The sequence below is a fragment of the Mobula hypostoma genome, chromosome 11, assembly GCF_963921235.1.
Source record: "Mobula hypostoma chromosome 11, sMobHyp1.1, whole genome shotgun sequence".
Lineage (NCBI taxonomy): Eukaryota > Metazoa > Chordata > Chondrichthyes > Myliobatiformes > Myliobatidae > Mobula > Mobula hypostoma.
In genome coordinates, this window is record NC_086107.1 from 100,011,285 (window position 1) to 100,037,154 (window position 25,870).

The 25,870-nt window shown below is 41.6% G+C and overlaps 1 protein-coding gene across 2 annotated transcripts in view; it reads right to left on the minus strand.

The window, feature by feature from the left end:
• Nucleotides 1-4,316: 4,316 nt before the first annotated feature.
• The window catches only part of txn2 (thioredoxin 2), a 29,515-nt gene continuing 7,961 nt past the window's right edge, over nucleotides 4,317-25,870 (minus strand). Inside the window, exons 3-5 of one of the 2 annotated variants that reach the window (XM_063062661.1) lie at nucleotides 11,357-11,480; nucleotides 7,760-7,883; nucleotides 4,317-5,088 (exon numbers count right to left, since the gene is read on the minus strand). In XM_063062661.1, the coding sequence (XP_062918731.1) occupies nucleotides 7,773-7,883; nucleotides 11,357-11,480 (235 nt within the window). In that variant the 3' untranslated portion in view covers nucleotides 4,317-5,088; nucleotides 7,760-7,772. Of the gene's footprint in view, nucleotides 7,884-11,356; nucleotides 11,481-25,870 lie in introns of both variants that reach the window. The other variant, XM_063062660.1, reaches the window with a different exon arrangement.

Here is a 25,870-nt window from a genome sequence, read left to right on the forward strand (position 1 = left end):
GCAATCCGCTGAGGGCCAGATCAGTGGCATTTGGGTCTGGCGACCAAGTAAAATACAAGAGGTCCAAGAGCAAAGTGGAATTTCAGCACCAAACTTGAAGCACTGAGGATGATTGACAGCTGTAGCAAGACTTGAATGCTATCACCTCCTACAAAGTGAAACCAAACAACATAAGTGACAAGTCTTTGCTCCCAGATCAGCTCAATGCTTTTTACGCTCACTTTGACCATCAAAACATTGGGGAATCTTCATGAACTGCCACAGCCCCTCGTGACCCTGTGATTTCAGTCTCTGAGCTGGAATGAGAGCGAACTCACGGGAAACATCCAGCCCAGAGGGTGTACTTGGCTGAGTACCTAAGACCTGTGCTCATTAACTGGCTGGATTGTCCATTGTTATCTTTAACCTTTCGCTTCAGCATTCTGCAGGCTTAAATTATATTGGTACCTAAGAAGAACGTGGTAACCTCCCTCAACGACTACCATCCAGTAGCACTTACATCCACTGTAACAAAGTGCTTCAGGGAGTGGTTCGTGTTGAAACATATCAACTCATGCCTGAGAAGTAATTTGGATCCACTCCAATTTGCCTACCGGCACAACAGGTCAACAGCAGATACAAGACGCAAGGGCTTTTCACTCAACCATGGAACATCTGGACAAAGATGTATACATCAGGATGCTCTTCACTGACTACAGCTCGACACTCAATACTATCATCCCTTCAAAACTATACCATAAGCTTTAAGACCTTGGCCTCAATACCTCCTCGTGCAGCTGGATCCTATTTCCTCATTGCAGACCCCAGTCAGTTCAGATTGACAACATCTCCTCCACAACATCCCTCAGCAGAGGTGCACCACAAGGCTGTGAGCTTAGTCCCCTGGCTCTACTCGCTTGACATTTACGACTGTGTGGCTAAGCACAGCTCCAAATGCCATATTTAAATTTGCTGACGACACCACTGTCATTGGCCATAACAAAGGTGGTGATGAATCAACGTACAGAAAGGAGATTGAAAATCTGGCTGAGTGGTCCCACAATAACTTCTCACTCAACGTCAGCAAGAGCAAAGAAGCCGATTATGACTTCAGGAGGAAGAAACCGGAGGCTCAGGAGCCAGTCCTCATCGAGGGATCAGAAGTGGAAGGCTTCAGCAAATTTAAATTCCTCAGTGTTATCAATTTAGAGAATCTCTCCTGGGTCATTATAAGTGCCATTATGAAGAAAACATGACAGTGTTTCTACTTAGAAGTTTGCAAAGATTCAACATGTCATCTAAAACTTTGACGAACTTCTATAGATATATGATGGAGAGTATATTGACAGGTTGCATAATGGCCTGGTATGGAGACACCAATGCCCTTAAATGGAAAAGCCTACAAAAAGTAGTGGATATGGCCCAGTCCATCACAGGTAAAGCCCCTCCCCACCCTCCACTGAGCACATCTGCACGGAGGGCTGTCGCAGAAAAGTAGCATCCACCAACGACCCCCACCATCCAGTCTATGCTCTCTTCTCACAGCTGCCATCAGGAAGGAGGTACAGGAGCTTCAGGACCCACACACCAGGTTCAGAAACAGTTATTACCCCTCAACCATCAGGCTCTTGAAACAGAGGGTATAACTTCACTGAACTGTTCCCACAACCTATGGACTCACTTTCAAGGATTCTTCATCTCATGTTCTCAATATTTATTGCTTTTTTGCGGATGACATGAAGCTGGGTGGCAGTGTTAGCCGTGAGGAGGATGCTAAGAGGATGCAGGGTGACTTGGATAGGTTGGGTGAGTGGGCAAATTCATGACAGATGCAATTTAATGTGGATAAATGTGAAGTTATCTACTTTGGTGGCAAAAATAGGAAAACAGATTATTATCTGAATGGTGGCCGATTAGGAAAAGGGGAGGTGCAACGAGACCTGGGTGTCATTATACACCAGTCATTGAAAGTGGGCATGCAGGTACAGCAGGCGGTGAAAAAGGCGAATGGTATGCTGGCATTTATAGCGAGAGGATTCGAGTACGGGAGCAGGGAGGTACAACTGCAGTTGTACAAGGCCTTGGTGAGACCACACCTGGAGTATTGTGTGCAGTTTTGTTCCCCTAATCTGAGGAAAGACATCCTTGCCTTAGAGGGAGTACAAAGAAGGTTCACCAGATTGATTCCTGGGATGGCAGGACTTTCATATGAAGATAGACTGGATGAACTGGGCTTGTACTCATTGGAATTTAGAAGATTGAGGGGGGATCTGATTGAAACGCATAAGATCCTAAAGGGATTGGACAGGCTAGATGCAGGAAGATTGTTCCCGATGTTGGGGAAGTCCAGAACGAGGGGCCACAGTTTGAGGATAGAGGGGAAGCCTTTTAGGACCGAGATTAGGAAAAACTTCTTCACACAGAGAGTGGTGAATCTGTGGAATTCTCTGCCACAGGAAACAGTTGAGGCCAGTTCATTGGGTATACTTAAGAGGAAGTTAGATATGGCCCTTGTGGCTACGGGGGTCAGGGGGTATGGAGGGAAGGCTGGGGCGGGGTTCTGAGTTGGATGATCAGCCATGATCATAATAAATGGTGGTGCAGGCTCGAAGGGCCGAATGGCCTACTCCTGCACCTATTTTCTATGTTTCTATATACTTATTATTATCTCTTACCTTTTTTCTCTTTTTCTGTATTTGCAGTTTGTTGTTATTTACACCAACTACCATCTCAGGTGAAATACAAGAGGCTCTTACACTACTGAGAGACAGGGTGACTGAAGTATGTAAAATTGAGGCTTCTAGATAGGGATTCTGTAGAAAATCATCTCATTTCAGATGTAGATAAAATTAGAGGCCATACTGTATATTAAGGCAGAGGATGAAATTCAAATGAGATACAAAAGAGGATCTTCTTGGCTCAAAAAGGGATATACTGCTGGACAGAGTGGCTAAAGCTGCATCACTGACAGCATTTAAGTGTCTAAATGAGCTCTTGAATCACTTGGGTATAAAAGGCTATGGACTAAGTGCTAGGAGATGGGAATAATATGGAAGGGTAAACAGCAGTCACCTTGGGCTAAACAGCCTTTTCCTATGGTGTATCATTCTATGATTCCATTTGAAGAGCAGAGCACTTCTGATAGTGTTTGGTAACTATTTATCACTGGTGAGATCACTCTGCTACTGAGAGGGGAGACTGCCTTTTGATCCATGGTGGGATCGCTCTGCTATGGAGAGGGGAGACTGCCTTTTGATCGATGGTGAGATCACTCTGCTATGGAGAGGGGAGACTGCCTTTTGATCGATGGTGGGATCGCTCTGCTATGGAGAGGGGAGACTGCCTTTTGATCGATGGTGGGATCGCTCTGCTATGGAGAGGGGAGACTGCCTTTTGATCGATGGTGAGATCACTCTGCTATGGAGAGGGGAGACTGCCTTTTGATCGATGGTGGGATCGCTCTGCTATGGAGAGGGGAGACTGCCTTTTGATCGATGGTGGGATCGCTCTGCTATGGAGAGGGGAGACTGCCTTTTATCACTGGTGGGATCGCTCTGCTACTGAGAGGGGAGACTGCCTTTTGATCGATGGTGGGATCGCTCTGCTACTGAGAGGGGAGACTGCCTTTTGATCGATGGTGGGATCGCTCTGCTACGGAGAGGAAAAGACCTGCCACTGTACCCAGAGGTATTACCCAGGTTTTCTGTGTTTTCAATATGGACTTGGCCTATAGACTTTTTTTTCCCAGTCTTACATTCTCAATGTGCCTGTTCCATTTTTGTTGTGCAGGGAGGAGGGATTTAGGGCTTCTTTTCTTTCTTGGTTTTGTGTCTATCTGGAGAAGAAGAATTTCAGAATTGTATACTTCCATAATAAATTAAATGTACCTATTTATTGTAGGCTAATAAGAACCAGAGATAAACTGATTATTATCCTGATTGGTCTTGCCAAGGATAGACTGCCTGCAGTACCTTGTTACAACTTCATTCTCAAGGGCTAAGTCATCAGGATTGTTGAAGCTAATACAATAAAATTACCAGAATTTCAATTCCACTGAGATGCTTCTCACATCCTCCTTCTTGGATCTTTAGGTCCCAATATCTCATTAGCCTCAATGTTCAGTTACTGTTTCAGAAATGCAAGTTTTGATCTAGTTTCATGCAACATCTGCATATTTCCATAAAGAGATTGGGAGTTCGAATCCTTGCCAATGACCTTGCATGACCCAGGCTCAAATGAGCAAAGTTCCAGTCCTGCGAAGACCCCATACTCAAAGAGATAGAGATGGTGAGTGTGGGTGTGCAAAGGCAAAAAGTAGGGGAAAAATCATTAAAATTTGTAATTTGCTGGATTTATTTGATATATATTTGTTACACTGGTGGCAAAATTTAAGACTGCAAAAGAATGCCAGAATTCAGTTACAAAATGATCAGTTTGTAAATGATAAGTTAAACATTGCTAATTATTTAGCCCTCAGCTTCAGTTCTGCTTCATCCAAGTGACGTGCCGAAGGAAATTTTCCAGTTGGTGATAAAAGGTCGAGTTTCAAGATGGTGCCAGTGAACCATGGCGATGTTCTGTGGGCTGAACTTTGAACTTTGTTTCTGCAGTAGGCAAGTGTATGCCAGAAGCAGGAAGGAAGCACTAGTGGTGATATTGGTAAGGACCCAATATGTAATTTTAAAAAAAGGCAGGGGATACACAGTTGGTCAGACAGCATCCGTGGAGAGAGAAACAGTGGTACCCTTTGAGGTAAGTAATTCTTCAGAATGTTAAGTTTACTTTCTACAGATACTGCATGACCTTCTGAGTACTCACAGTAATTTACTTTTTGTTAAATTCCTTAATACATGCAGTTGCTTAGAGTCCAGCGATATTCATCCCACTCACATCAAGCATAGAGTTTTGGGAATCTGTTCTTATAGTTCTAAGTGTCTGTCGGGTTAAAAATATTGTCACTTGCCACAAAAAGCTGCTCACTTTCTTCTGCAGTTCAACTGCTGCTCCTAATTCAGTGACTGCCAGAAATCCTTTGGGCTATGTGGTGATCCAACAACAGGGCTGCAGATATGGATGATTTCCACCTCCCCCTTATTCATCTCCACTGATCTGGACAAGGAGCAGAGGCAAGTTTTACTGGAAGTATCACTGCTTTGTTGGACATGAACATAATTTAGTTTCTGATGGTGATTAAATCCAAGGATCTTTTCACTCCGATGAAAGATAAGCTGGACAGTTCCTTTTGACAAAGGAACCAAATTATACTAATGCATAACCTTAGCACCATTACAGGCCATCCCCAGGTGACCAATGGTTGAATTATAGACAACCCTAAATATGAACAAGCTCACATGATATATTAAGAAGTCCAATGTATGTACATATGTTCATTTCTATGAATGGCAGAACAAGTTTCTATTCTCACACCACGTTGTTCTTTCTTTCTTCTCCATTGATCTGGACAGAGTCTTACACTTTTGATATTATTCATTACTAACCTGTGGAAGTGTGGTTAACATAATCAAGTAATTTTCTGACTTATGGACAAAACTATCTTTAGGACAGTTTTAATGTTTAAATGGAACTAATCTGTAGATGAAAATCAGGCTTTCATTTTGGACAGTCCGTAATAAGCTCCAAATACTTTCAAAATGAAAGCCTGACTTTTATCTACAGTACATTTAACATTGTTCTACAAATATCAGCAGCAATATTTCAACAGATTGTCCGTTTGTCCCACAGGATCTAATCAATCCCGAGTCCCTGGAGCAGTGAGACAACAGGATTAATTGCTGCACCACTGTACTGCCTTCGTCTCTCTTTGACTTTGGACCTGGGCAGCCATCAGCCTTCCAAAACATCCAGGCTGGGACAGGATTTCTAAATCCTCAATAAAGGCAAAATTCTATTTGCAAAGAGTCATTGTGTTTCATTACGAGGAGTACAGCAAGGCAAGAGAATTTTACTAACTGTTCCATTACATCCAAGACAGAAGGTTACATCCCAAAGCAAGTAGGCAAAGCAAATTAAGTCACTCAGCTGTTTCCCAGAATTAACAGGTTCTTACTAAATGCACTCACTCAGTGCTGATGTACAATTCAAAGCAAGGACAAGATATGCAAATCATGAGGGTGACATTTTGTTTTAAGATAGACGAGTTTTGGGAGACAATGTGTTTGAGTTCAGTACCACGCTTTTGTTTTACCCACTTTGTTTAACCTACACTTCTACCGCAGTTAATAAATCAGTAGATTCCACCAGCAACATTGGTCAGTTCTTTGTACCGAACAATCCAGGATTATTTTTACTTTATCTCAAGTCCAGTCATAGTTTGATTTTAGCAATCCAGGGACCTCAAAAGCCATCTCTAATGCAAAGCCCTTTCTCACACTACCTTTGTGCCTGCTGAACAGAGAAATGACGGGGCACGCCACAGGAAGCTCAAATGCCCAGAGGACACAGTAACAGAGCTTTATGTAGCCTTGTCATCCATGCTGCACCTTCCCTTCTCTCTCTCTATCGATTAGTTTTCTTCCTTTCCCACCTCACACCAACAAGAGATGCCCTCAGTTCATCCAACAGTCATTACAGACAACACAGAATGTGGGCACTGATACTTTGCACTACAGAATACCTCTTGTATCTTCTCCCTAGTCCTGGTTTTTGAAGGCAGCTCCAGCTGCTGCCCAAGCCAAGATCAATGAGCTCTCATGCAGTGACTGAAATCAAGAGAGTTTATTTCTGGAGGCCAGTATTAGACCCAGCTGTGCTTCATGTTTATGGGTTCCAAGATTTACAATACAAACTGCAGCCAGGTGGCTCTCTCCACTGACACACTGAGTCGGACTGAACACAGCTGTAGTCATGCAGTTTTCTCAGCTGTGAATTATGTAGAATGTCACATCTCGGGTAACTTGCCAGAAATTTAAAGGGTGCAGCAAACCTCCTTCCCCTGCCAGGTTTCACTTCCCCTCTCAGACAACAGTACTGCATTTGTGTGAGGGCATATTCCTTTTGGTGGTTAAGAGATAAAACGGAAGAGAGTTAATGGTGAATGTATTACATCAAGGCTCTAGCCAAGTAGAACAAATTCTCTGGGGTGTCAAATTTATGATATACTGCCTTTATTTGTATATTTGTCGTATTTCATTTCTTCTTGCTTATGTGTTCAATACCAGGGAAAGTCTTTCTTTCCCCAGCAGTACCCAGTGACTGCTCACTACTCTCAGAGTAATCACAACAGAGTTTATATTAAAATGGATTATTAAGCAAAGAAATGGTTGTGGCAGAAACCCATTTCAAAAGCAAAAGAGATAGAGCTAACAGCACGGTTTCTGAAGAACCCTGATTACTGATTCTTATGATACAAACCCTTCATTACGGTGGAGAACCTGAATCTATTTCATGATTTTTTTTAAAGTCTGATTCCAATCTTTCTAAACAACTTTGCATTTTGTATTACTGACTTGGTTTCAGTTGCTGCCAGTGATCCTACACAAGTCACAATGGGAAAATGGAGTGGAAAGAACTCATAGTTCCAGCAAGTGGAGCATGGTGGATAGAGCAGGAGAAGGAACCAACAACACTGCTAAGTTAAAGCTCTTCAGGCTACCAGGTAACTGGAGTCAGACTGTGTATCATGTGTGACACCGAATAAATGTTTTAGAATGTGACAGGAGAGACAGCTACAGGAATTCCTCCCAGCCATCAGCAGCATTTAGGACTTCACTAAAAATAAACACTTAGTTGAGAAGTGGAGGATCACATGGCCAACTCAGACCTTTACAGCTCAGTCAAATCAGCTTTTTGATAAACACTTCCAGGTCATCTTCACTTTTAACACCTATGAATTGGTCCACAACGTTGCCATCCTTAATAGCGAGTACAGTCGGGACTGCAGACACCTGCAAAATATTGGGGAAAAGAAATAATATTACATTTTTATTTGCGCAACCAAAACTCTGGAAGTGAAAACAACTCCCAAAATCCTTTTTGGTGTAACTCCTTGATCAGAGTCTGTTCTTTATAACATTCAGTAGGAAATGATGTTTGAGCAGTATGCATCCATAGGGTTTACCTCTTGGGAACAACAAATAATATTGTGCCCACTCCCTTGACACCTGCAGGTTTGTCCCCTTCCTAATTTATCACATTCCTCTTTGAAAATTTCTTCTAAAACAGAATCTATCTTCCTTTCAGCATAAAACCACTAATCCTTTTCTGCCAAAAACGTCAGATCTTCATCTCGTTACTTATCAAAACCCTTCACGATTCTAAACATATCTTAAGATTTCTTCTCTCCCCTGAGGGGAAAGCTGGCTTATTCTAGTTTCCCCTTTTGTACTAACAGGGATTTCACTAGCTCGGTGCTCAAGATGATTAAAAGCAGCCCTGAAGAAAACTGTCAGCCCAAAACATCGACTGTTTATTCTTTCCCAGCAATGCTGAGTTTTTCCTGCATTTGCTTCTGATAAAAACAGATTCTGAATTTTATTGTCTACCATTACATTTTCAGTATTGATCAAGTACAACTGAAAACTCTCTTGCACCAAAAGACACTGACGTCAGTTCAGTTGCTAATTTTAAATGTGTGAGTGAGATCCAATGCTATTGAAGCTAAAAGTGAGAATACAGAGCTGAGTTATGGATCTAATCTTATTAAATGTAAATCTTAGGAGCTGAACGGCCTACTCTAGTCCTTATTTTCAGCACTGAATTACTTTTATCTCTATTTATCTGTTCAACCAAATATGATAGAAATTATGTACAGAGTCAGATTTAATAAATGATTTAATTGGTGTTGATGATGTTGCATAGAGGAGCTATGTTGGAGCAATGTATAAATCACTCCCTGTTCAAACCAAGAACCCCATGGGATTGTATACACCTACTAAACCAGACTGATAGTCAGTCCCCTGCTCTTAACATCTCAAAGATCAGTCTTTACATCTCATTCATCTGCAGAAGCTTGTTTACCAAAGCCTTCAAAGCAGGCAGCAATCAAACACTTTTGAGTTTATATGAAAAATGTCACCGACTTGTGTCAAACCTGCACTAAAATTAGAACAGAAAATGCTAGCAACACTCGTGGGGCCAGGCAGCATCGTTTGATCTGAAATGTTAATTATTTTCCTCATTTCACAGATGCTGGCTGATTTGCTGAGAGTTTTCAGATTTTCAGCTTCCACGATTTTACTTTCATTACATTAAAATTACAACCGTGGTGCAGCTGTATAACTAAAGAGTTATATATTTTCCATTTTTAGTTCTACAACATCCAGTCTGACACATTGCTATATGCTCATGTAGCAGAAGTTACGAGCATTGGAGTACTCAGAAGAAGCCTACACTTGCATGGCCAGACTCCTCCAGAGGTACAGTGGTGGGGGATAAAAAGGAATCAGATGATGGTCCAATCACTTTCCTTTCCTACCAGATTCCTTTTTCACCATTCCCTCCCCCACTCTCATTACAATGATCCACCTATCACTTGCCAGCTCTTGCACACACACCTTCCCCTCACTTCTTTATACCGATCATCTCCACTCTATCTTTCAGTCCAGTTGAAGGGTCTTGACCTGAAACAGTGACTTTCCATTTCCCTACACAGAAACCGCCTGAACCACTGAGTTCCTCTAGCAGCTTGTTTTTTGGTAACCTTTAATTGTCCGTGGTTTAAACATTACATTTATCCTCATAATAGATTTTGAGGTTGGCTTACAGGTTGGAAAGGGAAGAATAAGTTACCAGCCACTGGCAGCTCTAACTCGACTCAGGAAATGCAGCACCACACAAATCTCAAGGGTTTCTGTTAACCCCCTCAACTCACTGCAAATTTGGTATTTTTATTATTTTTTTACATATTCAGAAAAAATAGCTTGATTTGAATTACACAGCCTAAAACAGATTAAACATTAACTTTTCAAAAGGAATTCGAAATACAACTGGGAATGAAAACACTTTCAGGGATATACTGCAGGTCAAAGAAAAGCAGGATTATAGAAAATGGAGAAAATGCTGGAATCTGGAGTAATAAAAACAAACAGCTGGAAGAACAAAACAAGTCAGGCAGGATCCCCAGAGGAAAATGGACAGTTGATATTAGGGGTTGAGAACCTTCGTTTGGATTATGGAAGGTTCTTTCAAAGAGTTACCATAAGTACGACAGGCCTTCTGTGCCGTACATTTCCATTCACTTGTAGAGTGCTTGAGGGTCCTGGATGAATTACAATTTTTTTTTAAACCTTCCCTCTGCTTTAGGAGGTCCACTCGAGGTCACTGAAGTCAGCAGAATGGGGAAAAGCAAATCAGAACCATTTGATCGAGTCTGCTGTTTACCTCAACACTTAGGAATTCAGCTTGGGTCAAAAGCCAGTTCTCTGCCCTTCCAAGTTTACCAAGCATTCCATTCAGGAATGTCAGAGATAAAGGTGAACAGGCTATATTAAAAAGGTCTGTTTAGCTGCTTGTGAAAGAATCAGTGAGCTTTGATTAGGGGCATCAAACTGCATACAGGCAGATGTAGATTTAAGTTAGCCAAGTCCAACTTGCACAAGAATGCACAGGGACTCCTGGTCTATCAACATACCTAGATGCAATATGCATGACTAGTTTCCATCTCTGGTTCAATAAAGTACAAAACATGAATGCAGAATGGAATTCAGATGTGTACAGAGGCCAGCAACTAGGTGCTTCCATAATCAAAGTACATTAGATATATCATAGTAAAAACTGGGCCAATAGAAGGCCCAGCCCCTGAGATCAACTGAACTTTGATTAGCTCAAAATTTAACCGTTTCATCTGTCACCACTCTTAAATATTACCTGCCTTCAACATAACCAAAAGAACAGAACTTTCCAATTTCTGATCACATAGATGACTAAAAGTGACCATCTTGTTTTCCAATCATACCAGACCGACATTTTAATAGCACTAAAAGTTGTTCTAGTGAGCTGTGTGAACCCGATTTCATGCAAGACTCACACTTCTGTAATCTTGAATGCTCCCATATCTTAGCTCCTCCAATTTCAGCTTGCTAATCGGTAATCATACCAGAGATATTGATCAAAGCCAGATACAGAGGCCATCTTAATGGAGATGGAGTAGCAAGCATCAGGAGTTTGATTAATGTTTTGCAAAGGAGAGGAAACAAGAATGTGTAGTATTTACTCTTACGTGAGGCAAACACTTCACAGAAATTATCCTAACAATCAAAAAATTGCTGGGTACCAACAGGAAGATCAAGTCCAATAAATATGTTGGTTCTTCTGTTTAAAAGTTCAGGAGAGCATCCAAATGTTAAATCACAGTGTAGAAAAAGATACATTTTATAAACAAGCCCCTCCACCCAGCAGTAATTAAATTGTAAGCCCATACCTTGTACTCAAGGGCGAGGTCTGTGTGATCATCTATGTCTACTTTGGCCATTACAACTTTCCCTTCCTGTTGTGCCACCAGTTTCTCAAGCCTTGGACCCAGCATACGACAAGGGTTGCACCAACTGCAGAGCAGAAAGAGATCAGATGAAGGTGAATGTGTTAACAAGAACAATGGTGACATATGTCAGCAGCATTTCTCTCATGAGGCCACTAACAGGATTTCAAAGAACTGCAGAGTATCTCAAGCAAAAGGTCATTCTTCCTATTCAAAGTACGTATGCAGTCCACAACCCTGAGATGATTCATCTTCTCCACAACCATGGAACCAAGAAAAACATGGAACCCATTCAAAGAAAAAACATCAACCAACCCCCCCCCACACACAAAAAAAACACAAATTGTGCAAACAGGAACAAGGACATCAACCCCCCCATGAGTAAAATTGCACACACAAGAAAGAACAAGCAAAAACAAGGAATATAAAATTTATACAAAATTTAAAGACTCCAATTGAACTACAATCCAATCCACAAACCACAGACCCCACTTTGGCATTCTCCTCCGACAGCATCTGTGGGGGAGAAGGGACCAATCAAACGCAGGGATCTTCCCTCAGAAGCAGTGAGTGAGAGAACTCCACAAGCAGACATCTCCCTCCGGCAACAGCGAGCTCGAGGGTGCGAGGTGGCACTGAACACTCACCCGTCTTCCGCACTTGCTCAATCTTCATCGACGCTTTAATGGGCGAGAAATGGAGCCAATCATGATCAAGGGGAACATGAGGGAGAATTTATTCAAGCAAAGGGTGGTGAGAATGTGCAATGAGCTACCAGTGGAAGTGGTGGACATCTGTTCAATTTGAACATTTAAGGGAAGTTTGGACAAGACAGAAATGGAGGGCTATGGTCCAGGTGCAGGTCAATGGGACTAGGCAGAATAATAGTCTGGCATGGATTAGATGGGCCAATGGGCCTTTCTCAGTGCTGCAAGGCTCTATGATTCTATGACATTCCAAACATTGTGGCCTTACCTTTGGCTTATCGGTTTTAGATCATATTCATACTTTATGTTTTACTGATAACCCTAGGTTGTGTTTCACTTGGCAACCGCCAAGCTATAACGAATTGATGTCAGTGAACTTTAGTCTATGCCTGATCTTCACTGTTACACCTAGTTACTCCTTAAGAACGACTTGATTTTCTATTTTTGGTACCGGTGCCCCACTTTTCATTGAACTAAAGCAAATAGCTTAGTCACAGAATAACCACATTCTGCACATTCAGTATTTCTGCTGAGCTGAAGGAAGCACTGATTTCTGGGGTAATTTTGTAACAGGTAGAACAATCAGCTTGTGGGATTGAACAATTAACACTTCTGCATCAGAACTGGAGAGTGGAGTTCCAGATATCACTTCTCTAATTCCAGCATCTTTTGTATTTCATTTCCAGTACCATCATGCATACACCGAGATTAGCATGTTGTGCAGCAAAGCTGATACCAAGAAATACGACAACTGCAGTAAAAAGATAGTGGAAGCAAATTCAATCAAAACTTTCAAGAGTGAAATGGATAAATACAGAAAAAAATTATGTAGTGCTGTGAGGGAAAAAAAAGCATGAGTGGGACAAAAAGCAAATACAGATATGAGCAGCTGAATGACCCACTTCTGTTTTGTACAAATTCATAAAGTGTAGAAGTAACATCACATTTCCAGAGGAACTGACCAGAACTACAAGTTACAAAAGTTATTTTCTCCTCCCTCCATTCCTTCCATAACATCTAGCATTATATGCAATTGATTTCTTTTTGTGTGCCAATATTGATGCCTTTATGGTAATTGTTCCAAAGTACTGAATCCAAAAAGCCATACTATAGAGTGAAGGCCTTGGTGAGCAGGATTAAGGAAAACACCAAGGCATTCTACAAGTATGTGAAGAGCAAGAGGATGAGCCATGTGAGAGTAGGACCAATCAGGTACGATAGTGGAAACGTGTGCATGGAGTCGGAGGAGGTAGCAGAGGTACCTAATGAATACTTTGCTTCAGTATTCACCAGGGGAAAAGACCTTGGCCATTGTGGGGATGACTTACAGTGGACTGAGCATATAGGCATTAAGAAAGAGGATGTGTTGGAGCTTTTGGAAAGCATTAAGTTAGATAAGTCACTGGGACTGGATGAAATATACCCCAGGCTACTGTGGGGAGGAGATTGCTGAGCCTCTTGCGATGATCTTTGCGTCATCAATGGGGAAGTACCGGAGAATTGGAGGGTTGCAAATGTTGTTCCCTTGTTCAAGAAAGGGAGTAGAGATAACCCAGGAAATTATAGACCAGTGAATCTGACTTCAGTGGTGGACAAGTTGTTGGAGAAGATCCTGAGAGGCAGGATTTATGAGCATTTGGAGAGACATCATCTGATTAGGGATAGTCAACATGGCTTTGTCAAGGACAGGACGCGCCTTACAAGCCTGACTGAATTCTTTGAGGAAGTAACAAAATACACTGATGAAGGTAGAACGGTGGATGGATTTGGATTTGGATTTCAGTAAGGTATTTGATAAGGTTCCCCATGCTAGGCTCCTTCAGAAAATAAGGAGGCATGGGATCCAAGGAGACCTTGCTTTGTGGATCCAGAACTAGCTTGCCCACAGAGGACAAGGGTGGTTGCAGATGGGTCGTATTCTGCAAGGTGGTCAGTGACCTGAGGTGTTCCACAGGGATCTGTTCTCGGACCCCTCCTCTTTGTGATTTTTATAAATGACCGGGATGAAGAAGTAGAAGGGTGGGTTAGTATGTTTGCTGATGATAGAATCTCATAGAATTTTTTGAGGATGTAACTAGTAGAGTGGATAGGGGAGAACCAGTGGATGTGGTATATTTGGATTTTCAAAAGGCTTTTGACAAGGTCCCACACAGGAGATTAGTGTGCAAACTTAAAGCACACGGTATTGGGGGTACAGTATTGATGTGGATAGAGAATTGGTTGGCAGACAGGAAGCAAAGAGTGGGAATAAACGGGACCTTTTCAGAATGGCAGGCAGTGACTAGTGGGGTACCGCAAGGCTCAGTGCTGGGACCCCAGTTGTTTACAATATATATTAATGACTTAGATGAGGGAATTAAATGCAGCATCTCCAAGTTTGCAATGACACGAAGTTGGGCGGCAGTGTTAGCTGTGAGGAGGATGCTAAGAGGATGCAGGGTGACTTGGATAGGTTGGGTGAGTGGGCAAATTCATCCACTTTGGTGGCAAAAACAGGAAAACAGATTATTATCTGAATGGTGGCCGATTAGGAAAAGGGGAGGTGCAACAAGACCTGGGTGTCACTATACACCAGTCATTGAAAGTGGGCATGCAGGTACAGCAGGCGGTGAAAAAGGCGAATGGTATGCTGGCATTCATAGCAAGAGGATTCGAGTACAGGAGCAGGGAGGTACTACCGCAGTTGTACAAGGCCTTGGTGAGACCACACCTGGAGTATTGTGTGCAGTTTTGGTCCCCTAATCTGAGGAAAGACATTCTTGCCATAGAGGGAGTACAAAGAAGGTTCACCAGATTGATTCCTGGGATGGCAGGATTTTCATATGATGAAAGACTGGATCGACTAGGCTTATACTCGTTGGAATTTAGAAGATTGAGGGGGGATCTTACTGAAACGTATAAAATCCTAAAGGGATTGGACAGGCTAGATGCAGGAAGATTGTTCCCGATGTTGGGGAAGTCCAGAACGAGGGGTCACAGTTTGAGGATAGAGGGGAAGCCTTTTAGGACCAAGATTAGGAAAAACTTCTTCACACAGAGAGTGGTGAATCTGTGGAATTCTCTGCCACAGGAAACAGTTGAGGCCAGTTCATTGGCTATATTTAAAAAGGAGTTAGATATGGCCCTTGTGGCTAAAGGGATTGGGGGTATGGAGGGAAGGCAGGTACAGGGTTCTGAGTTGGATGATCAGCCATGATCATACTGAATGGCGGTGCAGGCTCGAAGGGCCGAATGGCCTACTCCTGCACCTATTTTCTATGTTTCTATGATACAAAGGTTGAGGGTGTTGTGGATTATCTGGACAGTTGTCAGAGGTTACAATGGGGCATCGATAGATTGCGGAACTGGGCTAAGAAGTGGCAGATGGACTTCAACCCAGATAAGTGTGAAGTGGTTCATTTTGGCAGGTCAAATTTGAAGACAGAATATGATATTAATGGTAAGACTCTTGGCAGTGGGGAGGATCTGAAAGATCTTGGGGTCCGTGTCCACAGGACACTGAAAACTGCTGCACAGGTTGACACTGTTGTTAAGATGGTGTAAGGTGTGCTGGCATTCGTCAACCATGGGATTGAGTTCAAGAGCCATAAGGTAATGTTACAGCTATATAAGACCTTGGTCAGACCCCATAGAGCACAGGAAGGATGTGGATACTATAGAGAGATTGCAGAGGAGATCTACAAGGATGTTGCTTGGATTGGAGAGGGTACCTTAAGAGAATAGGCTGAGTGAACTTGGCCTTTTCTCCTTGGGGGATGAGAGGTGTATAACGTGATGAGAGGCATTGATTGTGTGGATAGCCAGAGGCTTTTTCCCAGGGCTGAAATGGCTGATATGAGGGGGCATAGTGTAAAGGTGCTTGGAAATGGGTAACGAGGGGATGTCAGGGTAAGTTTTCCACACAGAGAGTGGTGGTGCGTGGAATGCACTGCTGGCGGTGGCAGTGTAAGCGGATACAATAGGGTCTTTTAAGAGTCTCTTAGATAGGTACATGGAGCTGAGACAAATAGAGGGCTATGCGGTAGGGAAATTCTAGGCAGTTTCTAGAGTAAGTTATATGGCTGGCACAACATTGTGGGCCCAAAGGCCTGTAATGTGCTGTAAATGTCTATGTTATATGTTTACTGTAAGTATCCAATCAAATAAGCAGCTAAGAGCTAACTGATCATGGGAGACATTATAGTTCCCAATGATACCCTTACCCAATAGAAAGAAATCCTGCAGTTGGTGTCCTCTGGACCATTCGTCTCCTTTATCCCATCAGCCATTCAGATGTCGAAAGCAGGTTATAATAAGACCATAAGACAAGCAAACTCTAATCCCTCAAATGCGATTTTGTTAACTCAGCAGAGGCTGCACTAACCCTGCAATGAGCTGAGCCTGTACCCTCTGGACAATCATCGTGCCCTTGATTAGCTACAGTTTACCCACCAGTGAAACTGAACACCATACAAACTTAGGGCTTGGCATTTTAACAAAATGCCATCCAAAGAGCTTAAACCATATTTATTTACTGACATGCAGCGTGGAATAGACCCTTCTGGACCTTCAAACTGCACCACCCAGCAACCGCCAATTTAATCCTAGCCTGATCGCATTTAATTTACAATGACCAATTAACCTACAAACCGGTACGTCTTTGGACTGTGGGAGGAAACTGGAGCACCCGGAGGAAATCCACAGTCATGGGGGAACGTACAAATTCATTACAGGCAGCGGCAGGCATTGAACTCAGGTTGCCTCAACTGTAAAGCATTTTGCTAACCACCACGCTACCATGGTGCGCAATTACTGTTTTCTTCCTGATCCCAATCCATCAAACAACAGAGGAAAAAGGGTCTTAAAAACTAAATCAACTAACTCAGTTAACTTTTAGACTTCCAGACCCAAAAATGTCCTCGTCATGACTGTTCAGGCAATCAGAACCTCACTGAATGATACAGGAACATCCCCTACGTGTCAGGAACCACTATGGTTAGGCACCAGATGGCCAAACACTGTGTAACAAATAAAGTTAATTTATTTACAAGTACAGGAAGAAACTGGAGTTAAAATTTTTCAGAAAAGTTAAAATAATCATTTTAGTTCACTATTCTTCAACAGATTTTTTGGATGTAAACACTGTAAATTTTCAGCTGACAAAATGCATCATGGATGATAATCCCAATGTCAATAATGATTTAAGATTGGGGGTTGAGCAGTTCAGTAGTGACTAATTCCAAAATGCTGATGTCATTGATGTCGGTGTTAATTCACAGACTTCCTCTGCCTTCCTTTCAAACATTCTCAGCAGCTGTGTCAGAAATCACATCTCCCCTCTTTTTCCTGCCATGAGGATCTTTTGAGCCAATTAATTTTTTTTCTATAGACCCGTATTCACTTACTTGCAAAAAAATTATATGATCCACTTGACGTAATTACTATTTTTTTATATAAGGTAGATGCAGAGAAACTATTTTTTTTGTCAGGGATTGTAGAACAAGGAGGCATTATAATATTAGAGCTTGGCCATAAGTACTTCCTGGCAGTAACTGAAATCTGGAATTCCTTCAAAATGCAGTGGCCCAAGTTCACTAGCAATTGCAATTTTCAAACATAGCACTCAAAGCCTGTTCGCCAAGGGTATCAGTGTTACAGAACCAAAGCAATGAGATGCAGATCAACCTTAGAAAATAGCACAAAACAGCACACAGTACAAGACCTTCGGCCCACAGTGTTATACTTTTAACCTACTCCAAGATCAATCTAAACCTTTCCTCCTGCATAAACCTCCATTTTTCTGTCATCTGTGCATATCTAAGAGTTTCTTAAATGCCTCTACCACCACCCTGGCAGAACTTAACTCTTGACATCCCTCCTATACTTTCCTCCAATCATTTTAAAAATTATGCCCTCTTGTATTAGCCATTTCCACCCGAGAAAACATCTCTGGCTATCCACTCAATCTATGCCTCTTATCATCTTGTACACTTCTATCAAGTCACCTCTCATTCTCTTTCACTCCAAACAGAAAAACCCCAGCTCACTCAACCCAGCTTCATAGAACTTGTCCTCCAGTCTAGGCAGCATCCTGGTAATTTCCTCTGCACCCTCTCTAAAGCTTCCACATCCTTCCTATAATGAGACGACCACAACTGAACACAAAATTCCAAGTGTGGTTTAATCAGGGTTTTATAGAGTTGCAACATTACCTTGCGGCTCTCGAACTCAATCTACTGATTAATTAAGACCAAAACATCACAAGCCTTCTTAACTTGCACAGCAACTCTGAGGGATCTTGGGGACATGGACCAAGATCCATCTGTTCCTCCACCCAGCTAAAATTTCTACCATTAACCCTGTATTCTGCCTTCAAATGTGACCTTCCAAAGTTAATCATGTCAGTTTTCCCAGTTGAACTCCATCTGCCACTTCTCAACCCAGCTCTACACCCTGTTGTTGCAACATACAATAATCCTCCACAGTTATCTACAACTCCACCAACCTTTGTGTCATCTGCGAACTTACTAACCCACCCTTCCACTTCCTCATCTAAGTCATTTATTAAAAAAAAATCACCAAGAGATTCCTGCAGAACACCACTGGTCACAGACTTCCAGGCAGAATACTCTCCATCTAATACCACCCTCTGCCTTCTATGGGCAAGCCAATTACATCCAAACAGCCAATTTTTCCTGGATGCCATGCCCCCTGACTTTCTGAAAGAGCCTATCATAGTTGATGGATTGCTTGTTTTTATTGCTCCTTTGCTTCCTGTCCTGGGGCATATCCTGTCTGGCCTCCTGGACTTATCTATCCAAACGTTTTTCAAAAGCTCTAGCACATCCTCTTTCTTCTCATCAACATGTTCAAGCATATCACCCTCTTTTAGTCACCAAGACCTTCTCATGTCCCCTTCTAGCTCTCCCAAGTCCATTCTTCAGCTCCTCGCTGGCTACCACTGGCTGCAATTTTATCCTATCAACTGGTTATCCTTCCTCACAGACTCTCCACACACTGCATCTACCTGTACACCAAATGCCCCATCCTCTGACCTATCACTCAGATTCCCACCCCCCGCCAAACTAGTTTAAACCCTCCCCAACAGCTCTAGCAAATCTCTCCACAAGGATATCGGTCCCCGTCAAGTTCAAGTGTAATTCATCCTTTTTTTCTACAGGTCATCTCTTCGTCAGAAGAGATTCCAATGATCCAGAAATTAGAATACCAACCCCTTGCACCAATTCCTCAGCCACACACTCATCTGCCAAATCATCCTATTCTTACCCTCACTGATGTGCGGCACAAGCAGCAATCCAGAGATTACTACTCTTGAGGTCCTGTTTTTCAGCTTTCTACCTAGCTCCCTATATTCTCTCTTCAGGACTTCATCCTTTTAACTACCTATGATCCAATGAACCTTGATCTAATGAAAACGGCAGAACAGGTTCAAGCTGCTGAATGGTCTCTAACCACAAACGTTTAAATTTTGTAAAGGATGTAAAGCTGAAGAAATGGTTTTGAAATGCTATTCATCTATTTCAACTCAAACCAAAACATTACAAAATCTCTCACACCCTAAAATACTCACATACTTCCAGCAACAAATTATTCAGCAGTGTTCATGGGCCACCTTTTTTCTACTTCCCATTTTATTTGTTTTCAAATGTTTTTATTGTGAAGCAACATCAGCTTAACCACAACCGACAATGTCCTAAACTACAATGCTTCTTTTTCCTTTTCTTTCTTATAACAACATAATGAGAGTCAAATGAATGTACGTAAACAAGCAAAAAGCAAAGGAAACCCTACCAGCCTGTCTCCTTTCCCCTTCCCAGCCCTACTCTCCCCTCACCCCTCCCGTATGAGCTGTTTAGGTCCTACTGCCCCCCACACTTAGTTCAGTTGTCGGTCTCTTCTAAATACAACAGTAATGGTTGCCAGATTTTTTCAGATTCCTTGAGTCTGTCCTTGATAACGTATCTTATCCTCTCTAGATGCAGAGTATCCATTAATGCAGCCAGCCATTGTCTGAGTGATGGAGTTTCCTCCTTTTTCCAGAACATCAGTATGAGTTTCTTTCCATTAGGTATGCCATAGGTCAGGAGTTGTTGCTGGGTAGCCTGGAATTTATTTGACCTCGCAGAAGTTCCAAAAATTATTAAAATGGGGTCTGGTATTATCTGAACGTTTAGTACCTTTGATAGGACCTCAAATATTTGCTTCCAATACTCTTGTATCCTGGGACATAAAGTAGAAACTATGTAACAAATTTGCCTCTGAGGACTTGCATTTCTCGCACACTGGGGACACCTCTGGGAATTTTTTATGAATCCTTACTTTTGAGTAACGTAGTCTATGTAGGATTTTAAATTGTATTAAACAATGCCTGGCGTTGATGGTCTACTTCCCATTTTAAAAGTAATTTCAACAGGGTTGTTGCAATATCAGCTCAGATCAGCAAACCAAAGATGAAACCTGCAACTTTTTGGACGGCACTATTCGTAAGATCATACCACAAAGCACGCTTTTATAATTAGAAATATCACCTCAAAACACATGCATCTTCAGAACAAAACTAGTTCGTAACAATTCAAAAATTACAACGGTGCCGTGTATTTTTCTGCTTTTTGGGTATTGCTTTGAACTTATATTTATCTGCACAAAATTTATGAACATGTGTGTCATTAATGGTGTCACCACAGCACACTGGATAAGTCCATGCACTGTGATGCTGCCATTAATGACAAATGTATTCAACATAATAGTAAACCATGAAAGTTAAAAAAGAAAATTATATTTTTATATTGTATTCTTCATGATATCAAACATCCCACACAGTGAAGCTGAGTTAATTTAGTTTTGAAGCACAGACAATCCTGCATTACGTTGGGGGCGGGGGAGAAACATATTGTTGGAGGAACTCAGTAGGTCGAGCAGAAACTGTAGAGGGAAAAAACTGTCAATGCTTCAGGTTGAGACCCCAATTTAGGATTGATACAGGGTCTCAACCTGAAAAGTCCACATTTCCTTTCACCCTCATGGATGTTGCACAGCCTGCTGACTTCTTCCAGTAGTTTCTTTTTGTTCCAGATTCCATCAGAACTGTAGGAAATCCAGCAAATAATTAATATACCTCAACTTTGCTCAAACAACTGAATCACAATAATCAGGTTTTGTAATATTCATTAAGGAATAAATTTTGGTCTGGACACTAGAGAGAGCTCCCTGCTATTCTTCAAAATAAACCACATATCTTTTAAGATGAGAATGCCGGAGTCTCCTCTTAAGAACTGGACCTTCGGCTTTGCAGCAGTCACAGTTCAAGTGAAGTTAGTGCAGCATTGCTGTGTTCAATGGATGAATGAGTCTAACTGCTGAGCTACGTATGGAGAAGCAGGTAAGCACAAACCTTTTAGTTCCGCTTGCAAGAAATCTGAAACAAGCTTGAAAAATTATATAATAATTGCTGGGCATTAAAAAACTTGTCCTGTCAAACATCAGGGGTATCCTAGCATTGTTTACTCTTCAGGTATGTTCATACTAAACACTTATCAGATTGAACTTTAAATTTCCTGATTATTGCTACACATGGGGTTGATTGAGGGACTGAGGGATATAACCACCCTTTCAAATAATGTTATGAGACCCATCACTTTCAACCAAGACATTAAAAAATAAAAGGCATCCGTTAGTCTTGCGAGACCATGGATCTGCGCCTGGAAAGTCTTCCTCTCCAGGGCACAGGCCTAGACAAGGTTGTATGGAAGACCAGCAGTTGCCCATGCTGCAAGTCTCCCCTCTCCACGACACCAATGTTGTCCAAGGGAAGGGCATTAGGACCCATACAGCTTGGCACCAGTGTCGTCGCAGAACAATGTGTGACTAAGTGCCTTGCTCAAGGACACAACACGTTCCCTCCGCTGGGGCTCGAACTCACGAGCTTCAGGTCGCTAGTCCAATGCCTTAACCACTTGGCCACGTGCCCACCAAGACATTAATGGGACAGTTATTTAACATCTCATCCTGGACTTTATGCTCAAGCCTCTGGAAAAGTACTTGGGTCAAAGCCCACAGCTAAGATTGCAACCACTAAGCAGTGTTTGACACTGTAGACCTCAAATCTTCTTACCACAATGAGTATATGATCAACTTGTATGAAATAAAAATATTTAGCAGAAAATATTAGATCTAAAAGGTAAATACAATACCTAGTGGTAAATAAATAGGGACAGCATAGTAGCGTAGTGGTTAGCACAATGCTACTACAGTGCCAACAACATTGGTTCAATTGCCACCGCTGACCGTAAGGAATTTGTACGTTCTTCCTGTGACTACATAAATTTCTTCTGGGTGCTCTGGTTTCTTCCCACAGTCCAAGGATGTACAGATGAGTTAGTCGGTTAATTGGTCACATGGGTGTAATTGGGAGTCATGGGCCTGTAGAGCCAGAAGAGCTTGTTACTGTGATGTATCTCTAAATTTTAAAGAAGTACAAATGGAAAGATCACAGAAATCAACAGGGGGCAGAGGCATTTAAACCTTTTCCACCATTCAATGTGGTCACAGCTGACCCTAGTTCAATTCCCCTGTACCTACCTTGTCCCTGTATTTCTAGACTACCCACTTTGATTATTGCTTTGAAACTGCTTAAGGCATTTTAAGGATATATATTGAGCATTTAGCTTCCTTAGACTAGTGCTCCCAGTAGACAATATTCATCATTGTCAATGTTAAAAGCCATTTAACATCATTTTATTCCTTAATGTTTATAATTTTATGCTTCCATCCACACTGAAATGTCACCCATCCTTGAGGTATCAAAATTAGGTGTGCCTTTGTCCTGCTATATAGTTATTTGTAAGTAATCAATATGGTTACATCTACATAAAACACTGTCATAAGAAAGCAGCATCCATCATCAGAGATCTTCACCACCCAGGCCATGCTCCTTTCTCGCTTCTGTCATCAGGTAGAAGATACGAAAGCCTCAGGACTCGCACCACCAGGTTCAGGGACAATTACTACCCCTCAACCATCAGGCTCCTGAACAAAAGGGGATAACTACACTCACCTGCTCATCCATTGAGGTGTTTCCACAACCAATGATATCACTTTACGGACTCTATCTTGATATTTCATGTTCTTGTTATTTATTGGTATTTATATTTGCCTAGTTTTCTACTTTCCCCACTCTAGTTGAACTTTCATTGATCCTGTTACTAGTCTATAGATTTGCTGAGTATGCCCACAGGAAAATGAATGCCAGGGTTGTAAGTTGTGATATATATAATAAAATTTACTTTGAACTGTGGTTGAGGCCCAATGCAAATTGCTGTGGGATGCCTTAATCATATCCATCTAATTAAAGTAACTGCCCATTAATACTACAATTATAAATCTGTCCCACACTTTACAAATGTTCCCATGCTCTCTGATGAGCTGCAAATGTTCAAGGTGCTCAGACGTTCATTTCTTAATACTGATTCAATCAATTTACAAACAGCAAACGCTTGGCGAACTTATCACCCTAACGTTTCTGCTTGGTTTGCTCCGAGTGGCACCCTTGCTCATTTTATCCCCATCCAAACCAATTTCATGAAGCCAGCTCTTTGCGCAGTGAACTTATCCACAGTAAAATGGCAAGCCCAATTCTCGCCTGGGTAGATCACACTTCTTGGTTTACCAGCTGTCAAAATTATCAGACAGCTTGCAATATCTGAATACCTCTGTGACATTTTAAACAATCTGGCATATCACTTCCCACTTTCTTGAAAGGAGAGCATTATGTTTGCAACATTTAAATCTTCTGGGATCTCACTAGAACTCAGACAACTTTGGTAGATTACAACCTTCAAATGCAGCTCATTGGCAACCCTAATATGCAGGTCATCAGGTCCAAGCTAACTTGCCAGGCCCATTTCGCCCGGCACTTTTTCTCCCCCTAATAGTTAGTTACTTAAGTTCTTTCCATCATAACCCCTTGATTATCTATTCATTGCATCCTTTAATATCTGCTCCTCCCCCCCCCCAATCAGGGTCACATGAAGCCATGGCAGCAGGTGGTGGATGGTCGTATGAGCAGCTGATGAACATTACAAGTCCTAGTTATGTGGCTACTGATGCCAGGTGGACAATCTCTGAAGAGTATTGATAATAGCTGGTGTCATCCATCTTATAAAGACTCTGCCCAGAAGGCAATGGCAAACCATTTCTGTGGAAAAATTTGCCAAGAACAATCATGGTCATGGATAGACCATGATTGCCCAGGTTATACGACATGGCACATAATGATGATGAATATCTGCTTCTATGAACAATAATCCAAAATAAGTTATTTAGAATCTCTGCCATTTCTCAATTCCCATTACAATTCCTCAGTCTTGTCCTTTAAGGGACCAACATTTTCTTTGGCTACTCTCTACCTTTTCATATATCTGCAGAAACCCTTCTACAGTCCTCTCCAGGTTATGACAGGGTTCAGTTCCTGTGAACTGTTTGTAAATCCGAACAGTTCATAAATCAGAAATGTGGCCATGAACTGAGTTTCCACACAACAGAAGAAGCCTGCAGCCCCAAAGCAGGTAATAAATCCATCCTGCTGGTGTCCCAAACATTTATATTTACAGATTGTACATAAATTGGATGTTCATATACCTGTGAAGACATATTATTTGGCCTACTCTCAATATTTTACCTTCTTCCTGTTTATTTTTAGTTACTTTAATGATTTCTAAAACTGTCCTAATCATTTACTCTGCCACTAATCTTTGCAACATTATACACTTTTCAATTTGACACCAATAATCCCAACTTCATTAATTAGTCATGGAAGTCAAATCCTTCTTATTGAGTAGTTCCTCTCAAAGGAATATACCTTTGTTGAATTTTGGGAAATACCTTCAGAAATGTTTTGGATGGGGATCTCTATCTATTTCTGCAGTTAACCTTAGCCAATTCTGTCCTCATACCAATGGAATTGTAAGTTTTAGACATTTGTTTCAGTGTGTTTTTCCACCTTTAACTGAATTTGAAATTCTACCATGCTCTTTCCTAGGGGATCCTTTAGTATGAGATTATTAATGAATCCCATCCCATTAACGATACTGGATGTAAAATAGCCTGCTCCCAGGATGGTTACCACTGGCAGAGCTTTAATTTACTTCACAGATGTACTCAACAAATAGCATAGGCAAACAGCACAGAAACACCTCCTCCTTTGTTGCTTTTCTCTCACAGTGTATTTAAAACTGCCTCTTTATATATAAAAAGATATGGAACAGCATTGGTTAAGGAAAAACAAAAACTGATAGGAACCATTGAAATTTGATCTAACTGTACAAAATACTGAATATTCACAAATGAAACTCCTTGTCAAAGAAACAAACCCTCCTCTGCTTATTCATTCAAGTAAAACAATTTATAATACAACACAAAAAATTGCTGATTTCCCCAGTGCAGCTGGCTATTCAATTTGAATAGCATATAGTTGCAGAACATTCACTCTTCCTGTAAGAACATGTTAAGCGTCATTTCCAGGACACTGTTTTGCATATTCCTGCCAGCAGACCTATTATAAAGATCTTGGTGTTCTTTTAATTGATTGTGCCATGTGCTGTCAGGCTTAGCTTGAGTGGCTGCACTCCCCTTTCCAATTTTGGAAAGCTGTGGGTATGTTCTCTCCAGAGATCCGAACTCAATCTAGACTGGTAAAATTATAATTGGATTGGTTAAGAAATGACAGAGCCTGGCAGAGCTGGCTATGCCTCCT